Raw genomic sequence first — 14,938 nt, forward strand, 5'->3', positions numbered from 1 at the left:
TCTGTGTGTGTGTGCATGTAGCTATACACTGAAAGCCATAGATATAAAAGCCAGAAGGTAGGTAGACAAATATGAGGTCCATACACCCCCAAACAGGGCTTTCTCAGGTCTTAGTAGCACAGGCAAAAAATTAATATGGAGAATACGACCGCTAGATATCCATTTGTGACCAACTAGTCAAAGTCTTCTGCCTTTCCAGTGAGAGGGTACGCATCAATTCAAGTTGAATACATTTAAATAAATGTAAAATAAAAAGACTTTACTGATGTAAATTTCTGCCCTACAGGATATGGAATGCCCAACTAAAGGTATGAGTTTTAAAACTTAAATCAAAAAACAAAATAGAGTTTAAAATGTATTTCCAAGACAGTTGATCACACAAACTGTCATGTCCTGTAAACCCAATTTCAGTGTCACATGGCACATCATCTCTAGACAGAAGATTGCACATAGAATTATACTAATTCCTGGACCCCTAACTTGCGATTGCTTAAAAACACCACTGTCCATTACTCTGGAATTAGCCATACAAACTCTTAAGTACAAAGATCCATAAAAAGGAGCAACGGCAAACAACAATAACTTAAAAGAAATCAAACTGGTATAGCTATAAGAGGTTGAGATTAGTTATCTCTAGCATAAAGTGAGCAAATCATAAACTGCCAAAGAAGAGAATCCCAATGACAGACAGTCTTCCATAGTGTGGTTTTAAATGTGTGCTTTGTCTGTATGATTGTGGAGTTGATACATACCAAGCTTGGAGTTGAAAAAAGCTTACAGGAGGAGGTTTTGCCTTTTTGGTATTATGGACATTTGTGTTAGGTGATGTGGTTCCCCAGTGTCTTGTCAGAGTTTCTTAGTGAACCCAATCTAAACAAACTGGTTCCCTTTCTTCAGGAAGGGGCAAAAGGAAGTAATGAAGCATACAGATTCTAATGGGTGTACTCAACAATTTTGTACAAAATAAATTGTTTAATGACACTGAGAATTAAGCAACCCCCCCCCAAAAAAAATACAGTCAAAAAGTTAAAACAGAAAGTGCCATTAAAGCAATCATGTCACCAATGGTTACAGATGAACAGCCTGTACTGATGTGCTAAGAGTTTGCATACCTGAGGAAATGCAGTTCTATTATCTTAGCACAAGGGTAGGATAAGGACTTGTTTAAACACAACTTTGAGCCTTGACAAGTCTACTGGAGATCCATACTGCTTACTTCACTTTATGTTAATGACTAAAAATTAGAATTAAAGCCAATGCAGTACATGGAGCATAGTTCCAAAATCAGCAAAAGGGTTCTCTGCCAGGAGAACAAAACTGCTTTCAAGGTAAATTTGTGACATTCCTATCACAAAACATTTTGGTTACAAATGGAGGCCTTATCACAATTCTCTACATCACTACTCAATTACAAAATTAGATTCAATTTCATTACATCATATTACAGCTGAGATCATTTTTATGAAATTACTTTATGAAGGTTTATTTCAATGTGAAAAGAAGAACAACTTCAGATCACAGCACAAACCAGACAATATACTATATACATAACACTATACATGTGGCCACATTTTTGTACAACTACATTTAAATTATTTTGCTTCCCATAAACAGATCAATGTGCAAGAAAATGAATTTACAAAACATCACTAATAAAAAGTAATAAAAAAGCTTGTTTGAAAAAAAAAAACAGCATTGGTTTACACTGATAGCCTCACAGACCTATATAAAAGGAGACTAACAAAAATCACTGAAACATTCTAAATTAAAAAAAGAGAGGGGTTGTTCTTAGTGTCATATAAAAAAGTATACTGCAGCTTTGCACATTAAAAAAATATGTTACACCCAAATTTCATATTATGCTTTATAAAGCTGGGTGCCACAATGAAATAAGACAATAAAAGCACCACAGGAATAAAAAACTGGAACCTCCAAATTAGTACAAAACAAATTAATATAATAATTTTCATTCCCTTGTTCTTTAACCCAAAAGATTTACATTTCCAAAGCCATCGATGACCCTTAAGCAACTGTGCAAATCTCCATCAGTTTCTTCCACTCACATCACAGTCATGTAAGACTTCCCCCTGTGCGATACAAAATAAATGTAACCTTGTACAATGGTGCTCATTTCCATTTTTTTTCACCAAGTGACAAAATTATTAAAAAAAAAAAAAAGGTGCAAATAAAAACACTCCAGGTGCTTGTATCAAAAAATCTTTTCTGAAGAATTCAAAATAGGCTAATGGTCATTAAAATTCACAATAGTTGTAAAAGTTTTTAGTTTCCTTGAAAAGCCAGTGTGGTTTAAAGAGCTGAACTCTTAAAACCTAAGTTTGTTGTTCAAAGCACTAAATCAGATGTCTAATAGCAAATTGCCAAAAACAAGTTAATTACTCAGCCATAACCACAGAGTGGCCGGACAGAAACGTTCCACACAAACAGCTGTGCAAAACTACAGTTATTTATAAAAATTCTACGCTCTTTCTGCAACAAGTCTGTAGTGTAAGAAATACCACAGAGGAGATTTTGTTCTCCACACCAAGGATGGCTATGGTCACTGTAGCCATTAGATGGCAAGGTCACCTTGGTCTGCAGGAGTGAAGGCAGTGGCTCGTAGGATGTCCAGTGAGTTGACCAGGATCAAGGTTCCAGTGAGATGCTTCCACCTTCTGGTGATTGGATTCTTCATTTTGTCAAGACCAACATGGAGCTCATGTACAACATCTCTGTAGCTGTCCCCCATCTGTGCACTCCATGTCAGCATGAAGTCATATGCTGGCTTCCACATGGCCTACGGAAAAGGCAGAGAAATCCAGGAGGGAGAAAAACTAATCAGAATCAAGACCAGACACTGCTTCTTTTTCATGTTTTGTTTTACTTAAGCATGCATTTTCTGTATCCACTGTAATTCAGGGAGTTTCTCCCCATAAAATCAAAAAACAAGTATTCATAATACAATTGCATTATTTATTTTTTAAAAATATTCAGATATTAATTCAATTTATGACTTATGATGAATGTTAAATACCATATTGCCTGAAAATCTGAACTCCAAAGCAAGAAAAAATTATTTTCTTTACCTCCAAAACCTGGAAACATTAATTTAGCTCATCAACTGAATTAAATGTAGGAGAGGGTGATTGTCAAATACGCATAGTAGTACAAAGTAACAAGGAACAATAGCAGTTTGGATTCAGTTTAGGATGCAATATGAGCGACCCAAAGCCTGAAGTGAGAGAGACAGTGGAAAAGAAGTTGAAGATGAGGAAAGAATTTGAATGGGCATTAATAGACCTAGAGAAAATATATAAAAATGTCCGTGAAAAGCTGAGTTGGGCACTTCTGCAATGGTTTCAAGTTCCAGAAATACTGGTAGAAATAGAACAGGCTGCATACAATGACACAAGCATGAGCAGTGTTTGGACTCGAGGAGGGGTTACCAAGTGAGAATGTGTGTGCATTAGGGTTCAGCTTTGAGCCCATTCCTGTTAATACTGGTGAGTGGCTATTATATTACCAAACAAGCTTTGTGGGGCAATATCAACAAATACACTGTATCCAAAAATGTAGCCTTACAAGCAGACTGAAAAAGTACTTCAGTGAGTGATAAGAGGACTGGAATGCAAAAATGAAAGCACATAGGATGAAACAAAGTAGACTAAACAGTGGTCATGGCAGCAAATGAGGGGGATCGGCAGAAACTGAGCAGGTAAACAGTGAAACAGATTAACAGCTTCAAGTATCTGGGAGGCGTCACTGAGAGAAAGTGTAAATAAGGAGGTCAAAACTAGAATGGAGGCATGGCAGACAAGTGGCATAAAGTGTTGCATGTAGTGCTTGACAGAAGAATGCCAAAGAAGCTGAAAAGTAAATGTACAAAACAGTGATGTGATCAGTTATCCTGTATGGTACAGAAACCATTGCAGTGAAGGCTTAGCAGCTGTGAAGTCTGAGATGGTTCACATGAATTGTCTGAAATGACAGTAGGATGCATATTGTGGGGCAGAAGAAAAATTCCTCTGAGTAGAATCCAATGTAATGCCAGTTCCAGGGAAGATTATCTTGGTCTGGTCACATGTGAAAGAAGGCAGATGACGATTTGATAAAGAAGATTAGAAACGTGAATAAGGCAAGAGAAGATGAGGATGTCCAGCCAGAGATAGATGGACTTTGTGAGATAAGACAGAGCCAAGCAGGATTGTGAAAGAAGGTAGGACCACCAGTTCAGATTTGAAAGATGTGGCAATAGTTGACATGACAGTCTGACCCCGTGTAGAAATGGGAAAAGGAAATTTATGATGATAATGCATGTGCAGGTAAGAAAAAGTACAGTCATTGTGATGATGTGAGGTACTGCTAGCTACATTAGGAGAATTAGGGCAGTGGATGTGTAACATATGAAGCACTGCTAGCTGGAATTTTCTAAAGAATTATATGTCATTCGTATATCAAACTGATTTGTACAGATGCTTGTGTTGAAAAATGCATTTGTAAAACTGCTTGTGTTAAAAATTTATCAAACGTGAGCCCTGCTGGGCAGAAAAGAAATGCGCATGAATTTTTTTTCCAAACACCTTTATTGAATTATCACTTGTAAATGTTTAAATGTATATATTGTAACAGAGGATACTGGAAGAGAAGAGGTTACTCTCAGTCCGCTCTACTTTGAGAAATAGTAAGAAAATTAAATTACTGGGCCTAGGCCATAAAGATGTTATCTTCACAGTTTTGAATGAAGCCAGAGATGCAATGTCTGTAAGAAGCATGGTTTGTTAATCTCAGTAAGAGGAGTACAAGTTTGTAATTGTTTTATGACTTCCAGAATCTGCACCAGATCTGAGCAATGCTCTTGTGCATGCATTGACACCTAGTGCTAAATCCTTGCAGTTTCTAGCAATGGAGGGTTGCATGGAAACCAGATGTAGGTGATGTCATTCTGTACAGAAATAATGATTTAATATTAGGCGAGACAGGTGTTAGGGCAGTGAGTTTCTTGGAACCTGACACAGAAAGATCTCTCTCCTACTTCATCTTGGATTGCCCTATTAAGTAAGGAGGAACAGTAATTCTCTAGAGCAGTTTGGAAAATATAGTGAGAGTAGTTTATCATTTTTCTGTAACTGTGTGAATCTTTGCAGCAGTGTAATTTTTAATATTTCCTGTGGCTGAAACTCTGGTGTTTACTGTAAATACATATTTCATATTTTCATGTTCTTTTATTATTTAATATATTTAAATTTTTCATTGTTGTTAGAACTGATTTAGAGAATATGTTAACCTTTGAGAGAACTTGTATCTAATTTTGACACTGTGGCCACTCCTGAAGCCTGGCTGTTTGGCCAACATTAGCATTTGCATTAATTTCACTCAGTGTGATTTTGTACCCTTGCAAGAGCCTTAGGTAGCTGGCTTTGTAGTGTTTTGTGGCAGTAATAACTACCCTATAGTGTGGGCAGAAGGGGGCACAGCAGGTAAATCTGTGCCAGCCTTTCTCAGGTGTGTGTGTGTGTGTGTGTGTGTGTGTGTGTGTGTGTAAGTGAAAATCAAATTTCACTCTGTGTGCGCTACTTTGAGCAGCGACACAAAGCACTGGTTTCACAGAGAGAGTGCTGGAGAACTTGGCTGGGACTCAGCTGAGGACTTAACCCTACAGCTGTGCTAGTAGGGAGCCTTAGTGGGGTCCTGGAGGGAGATGGATATAAAGAAATCCAGACCTTGGGCTGACTGTATTCCATGTGCTATTAAAGGAAATTGTGCATGATGCAGAGGTCTGCATCTGGAAATACTGAGTGTATCCATTTGTATTCCAAGTGCACACCCCTCAACAGTGTCTTTGGGCTCCTTGATTACTGTCCCAGAGTGGGGATTTCACAGGCATGTAAATAGGATGCTAGCGCATGTTCATGTTTACTTCCTGGGGATTTCTGCTGCAGAAGGCCCAACTGCTGGTCCAACCTACAGACTTTAGTGCCCTTCCCTCTCAAAGGCCAAGTGGACATGCTTTGCTAGATTAACAAGTCACTGTTTTCCTTCTGTATTCTCTCACTTTTCTAATGCTGGGACAGAATGATTCTGAACAGCAAGGTTGCAGTTTGGCAGGACCCCTGAGAATGTAACTGAATGTAGTGTACAGGACTGCTTATAATGACATCAGCAAGCGCTGCTTCAATGAAAATGAAAAGAACGCAGCTCTATGCTGACAAAACAAGAATTTATGTACTCACCATAACGTTCGATGTATGTAGTCCATCTTGCCTCACATTCTTACCCATGTGTTTGGGCCATACTCTAGCTTGAAGTCTTTCAATTGGCTGGGCTAAGAGGTATTCCATACTGCACTGCTCCCTTTCCCCAGATCTTGTTTGCTGCAAGCTCAATCACACAATCATTCCCCTTCATCCACATGACACAAAGAAGGAAAAAAACATTCCAATAATGAAAGGAGTACTGAAACCAGAACTAACCTTTAGGTCCTACAGGATGGGGGATGGAGGGGGGTTAGTAAGAATGTGAGGCGAGATGGACTACATACATCGAACGTTATGGTGAGTACATAACTTCTTGATGTTATGTAGTCCAATCTCGCCTACATTCTTACCAGTGGGACAGCGTCCCCAGCACCTGAACCCTGGGAGTCTCAGTGGAAAATACTCCTGAGCACTGTGGAACCAAAGGAAGATCTGCCTCTGGATACAAAATCCAATTTGTAGTGAGTAAAGGTGTGAGGAAATGCCCATGTAGCCGCAGCATAAATATCATCCATAGACATCCTGGCCTGAAATGTTGTAGAGGTAGACATAGATCGGGTAGAATGAGCCTTCACTCTGAATAGTAAATCCTTACCACCTGAGGCATAAATGAAGGAAATACAACCAGAGATCCATCTATACAAAGTTACTTTGGAAACCGGAGACCCAATTTTGTTTTCTGAAAATGAGACAAACAGCTGGACTGATTTTTCAAGATCCTTCATTCTATGTAAATAAAAGTGCAACTGCCTGTGAACATCCAACTAGTGAAATTTGAATTCTGCCCTATTAGAGAACTCTGGAAAAAATACTGGCAGTTCAATAGATTGGTTAAGATTACTAACCAAAGCCACTTTTGGGATAAAGGAAGGGTTTGGTCTGAGGGAAACCCTGTCCCCTGTGAAAAATCAAGTAAGGCGATCTTATTGATTGGAGCTCTTAGACATGTCTGGCTGAAGTGATGGTTACCAAGAAGATAGTTTTCCAAGTCAAATATTTCACCTCACAAGTAACTGCAGACTCAAAGGGGGAAGTAGTGAGGCATTTGTAGCACAAAATGTAGATCCCAAGGCATAACTGGTTCAAAGACTGGAGGGCGAAGCAGCACAGTGCCCTTCAAAAATGCCTTACAAAGTCTATGTGCCATTAAACTGGGTTCATTGGCAACGTGAAAAGTGGAAATAGCCGCCAACTGGACCTTTATGGTAGCAGCTGCTAAACCTTGATTGAAAAGTATGGAAAGAAATTCCAGAACTGAAGAGATTGGGGCTGTGTAAGGATCAATTTGCCTTTCATGAGCCCACATGGAGAATCTTTTCCATTTACTGAAATAAATCTTCCTGGTCGAAAGGCTTATGGGAAGAAGATAGAATATGAACCACTTCCGGAGAAAAATTATGAACCCTGATCAGTGATGGAAGTGGAGTAGCCAGGTTGTCAACCGGAGGGTTCAAAGAGAGGGATGGAACTGCCCTGACATACGAGTCAGTAGGTTTGGTTGTGGGTCCAGAATCCAGGGTGCGTCCATAAGATAGGGATGGAGAAAGGGGAACCAAATTTGATGAGGCCAGTGTAGAGCAATCAGAATCATTTTGCTTCCCAAGGATTGTGCTTTCTGAATAACCTTTGTCAGCAGAGGAACAGGAGGGAAGGCATACAGTAGACTGGGGGGCCAATCGTGGACCAGAGCATCCCTGGGCGACTCCCCCTTAGGGGGAATAAGGGTGAAGTAGCTGCTGCACTTGGTATTGAGGGGACTGGCAAATAGGTCGCAGCAAGGCTGACCCCATCTGCGGAAAATCTGCTCTGCAACTTGACTGTTCAGGGACCACTCGTGAGGCATAAGAATAGCTCTGCTCAACCTTTCGGCGATCATGCTGGACTTCCCCGGAATGTGCGTTGCTACAAGAACGTTGGGAAGACACTGCCCACTGCCACACTCGCATGGCCTCTCTGCAAAGGGGGTAAGATCTGGTTCCACCTTGTTTGTTCAGATACCATACCACCGACATAATGTCTGAGTGGATCGCAAAAGTCCCGACAGGAAGAAAGCTCTGAAGTGCTTGCAACGCTAGTAGTACTGCTCTCATCTCCAAGATATTGATATGCAGATGTATCTCATGTTCTTTCCACATGCCTTGGACTGTCCTGCTGAGAATGCCCCCCCAGCCCATCTGGGAGGCATCTGTGATCACTGTGGCAATAGGAGGGGATAGAACGAAGGGTTTCCCCGCATTGAGGTTGCTAGTGTGAAGCCACCAGTGAAGATCCTGTTTGCACCTGTCTGTGATCATTATGAGATGAAAAAGCAGCATATTTTGTAGAGACCACTGGGCGAAGAGCATCCACTGAAGGGGCCTCTCATGTGTAGCCTTGCAAGAGTGACCAGCATAATTGTTGAGGCCACCGTCCCCAACAATTTCAGAACTGTTTTTGCCTTCACTTTCTTTAAAGGGAGCAAAGCGTTTACCTGCTGTTGCAAATCTTGAATCCTTTCTTGAAGTAAAAACGCCCTCATGCGCATGGTGTCTAACTCGGCGCCTATAAAGGTGACATGTTGCGAGGGCAACAAGCAGACTTCCCAATTTAGAGTGACACCTAATTGTTGACAGATTGATTGTGGCATCTCTGGTCTGTAGTACTAGATGCCTGGTGGTGGCAGAGAGGAGCCAGTCGTCCAGGTATAGAAACACTTGGAATCTCTGACGTCTCAAGTGAGCTGTCACCACTGCCATACACTTGGTGAACACCCTGGGGGCTGTGGAGAGACCAAAGGGCAGGACTCGAAATTGAAAATGACGGGCTCCCAGCCAGAAGCATAGGTGACTTCTGGATGTCCTGTCCATTTTTATATGGTAGTAAGCATCCTTGAGGTTGACGGAGCACATCCACACTTCTTTTTCCAACAATGGGAGAATAGATTGCAATGTAACCATTCGAAACTTGGACTTCTTCACGTGGAGGTTTAAGCGGCTGAGATCTAAGATGGGTCTCCAGTCCCCTGTTCTTTTCGGCACCAAAAAGAATCTGAAGTCAGTCCCCAATCCAAGCTGGTCTGAGGGGACATGCTGGATGGCTCCTTTTTCTAGCAGCTTTTGAATTTCTGAAGCTGCGGAATCCCTTTGATTGGGTGGAACATCTGGGATTCTTTTGATCGGCGGGGGGGGGGGTAGAGAATGGAATGTGATATCCTCCGGAAATAATTTTTAATACCCACTGGTCCTGAGTGATGTGCTGCCAGGCTTTTGGGTATAGTGAGATGCGACCCCTGACTGGCTCCGGAGAAGCGCAGTCGGGCCTCCCATCAGGAGCTCTGGTAGGAAGGACCACGAAAGGAGTTGCGGTCTCCCTGGTTACGTGGGCCTCCTCTGCCTCTAGGGTGACATCTACCTGAGTTACCACCACCTCCCCTGCCCCTGGAGGGGATTCACTTTGTGCGTCAGGGAAAAATCTCTGCGATTTCTTGAACCAAATTTTCCCACCCTTCTGGCTCTTGGGATAAGGTCTAGAAGGCATGGAAAAACTGACTCCTACGGCAAAGTTTTACCCTCTTGCTCGCACCTAGTGAGAGTGTCTTTCACCTTGGTTCCGAACAAGAAGGAATGATCAAAAGGGGCGTTGGTGAATGTAGACTTAAAGGCCTCCGCAAAATTACAAAGGCGCATCCAGAAGTGTCTCCTGAGAGAGACTCCGGAACTCGCTGCCCTACTCGCTCCTTCGGCTGCGTTGGAGATCAGCCTCATGGAGGAGTTAGCTATAGAATTTAAGGTAGACATCTGAACACTGACTTTGAGCCACTGTGTCAGATAGGGTACCTTGCAGAGTATATCCACGCTGTTTCAGGAGATCTCTTTGGAGCCTTGTAAAATGTGATAAGTAATTTAGTAACCGCAGAGTAAAGGCGCTGAAAAAAAATATGCTTCCCATACCAGTCCATGGTCCTAGACTCCTTGTTAGGGGGATGGATGGTAGATGAAGTCTCAGCCAGTTACTTCTTGGTAGCTGCTGCCACCACCATGGCATCTACTGGGACGCCTTTCATAAGAAAGTCTTTGTCAATAGGGGTGGACAGAAATTTGTTGGGTCTTCTGGGGACTGGTTCCACAGTGTCAGGGGTTTCCCACACCCTACGACAAACCAGATCCAGGAGTTCGAAGGGTGAGGAGACCCAAGAGGCGGAGGGCTGAGCCCCAAAGGTCTTCAAGAACACTGATTCCTCTTTAGAGATGGGTTTTGAGGGCCAGTCGTCTCTCTGTTTCAAGATCTCTAGGATATCAGAAAAAGATATCCTCAGAGGATGACTTGGGGGACCCCTCTTATTCCTCGAGGTCAGTGTCTGACATGAGAGACTCTTCCTGGGAGTCTAAGTGCTTCCTCTTGCACGTTCTTTTTCAGGGAGCTCCTCAGGCACAAACTCCGGTCAGCCCTTCAGAAAATGGGGGACCACTCATGGGTGTCTCCTGAGGCCTTGGGTCTCTGCTGTCCAAAGATAGGGGACGATCAGAGACGGTTACCGGGACTGGAGGGGAAAGTGTCTCAGAACTGTATGATGCAGCTGAGGATCTTGGCCAGCATGCTCCGCATGACCTCGAAAGCTGGTCCCCCGGCTCTGAAGATTGACTAACTGTGGAATCTCTAGAAGCAGAGGGGACAAGGTCCAAAGCCGAAGCAAGAGTGTGGCTCACTTGAGCCAAAGCACCGAGTGGGAGGCTGGGAGCCGAAGAACGTCCCGAGGCCTCCCCTTCGGGTCCGACCGAGGAACCACAAGTCCTGGACCCCGTGGATGGAGCCGACGGGGTCGGAGTGGAGATCAGAGCTGACAAGCCAGGATGGGCCATCAGAGCCGACCTAGAAGCATCATCGGGGTCGGAGCCGAGATCAGAGCCGACAAGCTGGGATGGGCCATCAGAGCCTACCTAGAAGCATCATACGGCACTGACCACTCTGGTTCGAAGGCTGGGATTTGCTCGGAGGATCTATCGAAGATAGATGGGTGACTTGGCTCCGGTGCTGACTGGGCTGGAGCCAAAAGCAATTTAGCCAGCACCGGTGATTGGAGCAGTCTCTGCGCCACTCTATACACATCTACATCAGAGTGTGTCCTGGAAGACCTAGAGGACAAGGTGGGAGATCTACACCTCCTCTCTGAAGGAGACCTGTGAGGAGGAGAGACAGGTCTAAAAACTGGAGACTGGCTCCGAGCTAGCATCTCCATTACTGGCTCTGAAAAACTGGGAGCCGATGTAGGTCCTGTAGCTTCAGAAAAACATCCTTCGGCACCGAAGACAGTGGAGCTGAGAATGCCACAGTAGATTTGGTAACTTTCTCTGGAGGCTCCGATAGCACAGACGGAGCTGGAGAACGTTTCTTTGCTTTAGATGTTTTGGCGGGCGAGGACTTAGCATTAGAAGACCTCTCCAAATCTTCCTCAAAGGAGGGTTTCAGTAGACCCTTCAGTATCAGCTTGTTCTTCCATTCTTGAAGAACACGAGGGCTGAACGCATGACAAAAAGCACAAGATTCCTGAAGGTGTATAGCCCCCAAACAATGCACATCGGTAATAGACATCTTGTACCCACATTTACTACACTTCTTAAAGCCCGAAGGCTTATGTTCTTTAGTGTCTTTAGACATAGTAGGCAGGATACTAAATGCGACACCACAGACTAACCAGCAAAAGCATGAAACAATAACTAAACTACAGACAATACACCAGGAACTCTAATTCAAATGGTGAAAGGACAAACACTAAGAAGGACTAGGTCCTCTAACTTAAATGGTCCTAGCCCGGAGGGGATAGGTACCTAAGCACAAGACAAACAGAAGTTAAACAGACAACCAAGGGAGGACTAGGTCCTCTAACTGAAATGGGCCCTGCCCGTAGGGTGATAGCTGACAGGATACCAGTAAAATAGATAAAGAAACAGGAGGAGTGCAAAACTGCTTAACAACCACAACATGCATGCAGACACAGCTATGAAAATAGCTTTTGGAGCAAAAAATTTGTCAATTAAGACACAAAAGTTATACTTGGCCACAGCCAAGAGCAAAACCACGTCTGAGCTTTGCGAGCGGCAAACGTGATCTAGGGAAAGGGATCAGTGCAGTATGGGATACCTCTTAGCCCAGCCAATTGAAAGACTTCGAGCTAGAATATGGCCGAGTCGGAGCAGAGGTTCAGCTCCAAACCCATGGGTAAGAAGGTAGGCGAGATTGGACTACATAACATCTGCTGTTGAAAAGATCATGCTGAATGGAGTACATTCCATGCCGAACATAAGAACAACTGATCCCATCTGCCTAGTAACCGAATCATGTGACAAGGGGAAGTATTTTACATGATCGTCATGTACTCTCTAATCAACTGAGAACATCTGACTTTTAATGGGTATTAGACCATTAGAACATTTTTTTAAGATTACATAGGATCACAGGAGGTGTAGGCTAATGGCCCTAGGGCCCTTACAAGCCTACTCAAGAATTTATTCCCAAAAAGAAACCTCAGTCAAAGCACGTGTCGCCCCTATCAATGAGGGGACACAGGTGGAACCCCTAGAATGAATTTCTGGTTTCCCATCCACTCAAGGCTGCGCTTGAAGTGGGTCAGCGAGGTGCTCTGTTTGATGTGTATGGAAAGTCTATTTCAGAAACAGGGAAGCCTCTGGGAGATAAACCTGTTTCTCGAGCAGGTTTTGTTAATGTTACATATAAGGTTCAGGGCTTTTGAGCAGGTAGTACGTGAGGAGTCAGACTTATGGATAGGGAGCATTTCTAGTAGGGCAGGGTCCAAGACTGCCTTATAGGCGAGACACAGATTACCCCTGAGCAATATGTATGATACCGAGTAGAGGGACAGTGATTTGAGCCTGTCTGCATAGGACAGTTGTTGGAGGCCATGGATTCTCTTTGTGAGGTATTTCAGTGGCCTTTCCAGTTGGTGCAGATGTTTGGAGAGGTACATCCGAAACAGGGCATTATACTCAATTATTGGTCTAATGAGGGAGAAGTATAGAGAGGTAAGTAACCTTTTTTTCTGGATGCAATTCCTTTACTTATGAGATGAAACAAGTAAAAGGCTTTTTTGACCACTGCCGCTACATGATGGTCGAACATGATGGTTGAATGTGAGGTTATCAGCATGAATGCCCAGGTTTCTCACCACAGGTTGTGTGCTTAGCAGGCTGCCGTTGATGTGGTCATCAGTAGGGGTCGTGTTTTTGCCAAACGGTATGACGACATTTTTTTGCATTTAGCTTGAGGCCATGACTTTGGCACCAGTCTTTAGTTCCTGTGAGACCCTCTTGCAGTACGTTGTCATTTGGGGAGTCAATGACAGCACCCAACTTACAACTGCCGACAAACTTGGTCAGCCACAGGCCTTTTGTCTTTGCCTGTACCCCCGAGAAATAGATGCCAAACAGTAGGGGACCCAGGACAGATCCCTGGAGAACTCCACTAGTGACAGGTCTGCTATCAGAGGTGTAGGTGCCTATTTTTACTTTGAGGGTCCTGATGGTGAGCCAGTTGGCCACCCAGCTGATGATACATGGATTTACACCAAGTTGTGTTAGCTTTTTGATGACACCTGAGTGGGAGATTGTGTCAAAGGCCTTGGCCAAGGCAAGGTAAGCTGTATGTAGTGACTTTCCCTCATCCAGGGCCTCATCCATAATCAGAGTAAGTCGGTTTACAGTATAAATTCCTTTCACGTTTGCAACTGGAATGCGTCCTTTTTCTACGTACATTTACATGCCTCTAACTATATAAGAGTTTATATAGATATTTTAGGAGTAAATCCTGGATCTGCACAGTCTACCAATATTCATGAGTCACGATTTCTTGCAACCTTCCCACATGTATGCCAGCAATGTAAAAGGAACATCCATCCATGCCAACTTCCATTCTCTCTCTGCAGCTTTGCACACATTTCCTACCAGCTATCGAGCCTCCCTCAGTTGGACTCTGCCAATTCATCCCCCCATATGAGGGAATCATCCCACTACAGTACAGAGGTGAGAGCCCTTAGAAGAGGGCAGTCATGCAGGTAAGCCAGATGGGTTATTTGCACCTTCACACAATATCCTGGAAATGATGAGACCTTCCCCCATGAAAGCAAACTCCTGTACACTCACAAATGGAGATTACGTCTGACAATCTGCCCCTAGGACCCGCACTTCAACACTGACCCACTTCTGAGGGATTGTGGTTGCATATGTCTTGTTTTGCCCTGCCCTCCTCCCAGAATGGGTGTATTCATCCTCTTCTGTCAGCATCCAAACATAGGACAACTGGGCCATGGACAGTGCATCACCTCTCCACAGCACTGGTGCCTATTCTGTTCTTTCTTGTCCTGGTAAAGTTTTGTATTGTCTGCAGCCACAGCACTGACAGTCTTAGTGGAAATACTCCTCAGGAAGATAGTCCAATCAAAAGGCCTCAAGTTCTAAGCCATCCTTAGGACAGAAAGCTCTTGATCAAAGTAAGAGAAATGAAGAAAGTGAGGAAGTGTCACTTGGGTACCACCCCTATCCCAAGGATGCCCAAAGAAGAGAACAGGGGAGGAGAAGTGAGGAAATTAGTACTTCAACATTAACATACCTGAACATCTACTGTTATGGTATGATAACACAATGGTACTGCACTCAATATACAGTTCACTGTTTTAGTAATAATGTTTGGAAAGATTT

General features: G+C 43.3%; 1 protein-coding gene across 2 annotated transcripts in view; it reads right to left on the reverse strand.

The window, feature by feature from the left end:
• Nucleotides 1–1,467: 1,467 nt before the first annotated feature.
• The window catches only part of SH3BP4 (SH3 domain binding protein 4), a 342,884-nt gene continuing 329,413 nt past the window's right edge, over nucleotides 1,468–14,938 (reverse strand). For both annotated transcript variants that reach the window (XM_044060569.1, XM_044060568.1), the window contains one exon: nucleotides 1,468–2,794. In XM_044060569.1, the coding sequence (XP_043916504.1) occupies nucleotides 2,570–2,794 (225 nt within the window). In that variant the 3' untranslated portion in view covers nucleotides 1,468–2,569. The remainder of the gene's footprint in view (nucleotides 2,795–14,938) is intronic.

Source organism: Protopterus annectens, chromosome 2.part0 (assembly GCF_019279795.1).
Source record: "Protopterus annectens isolate FY-2018-M chromosome 2.part0, PAN1.0, whole genome shotgun sequence".
NCBI classification, from domain to species: Eukaryota; Metazoa; Chordata; order Ceratodontiformes; family Protopteridae; genus Protopterus; species Protopterus annectens.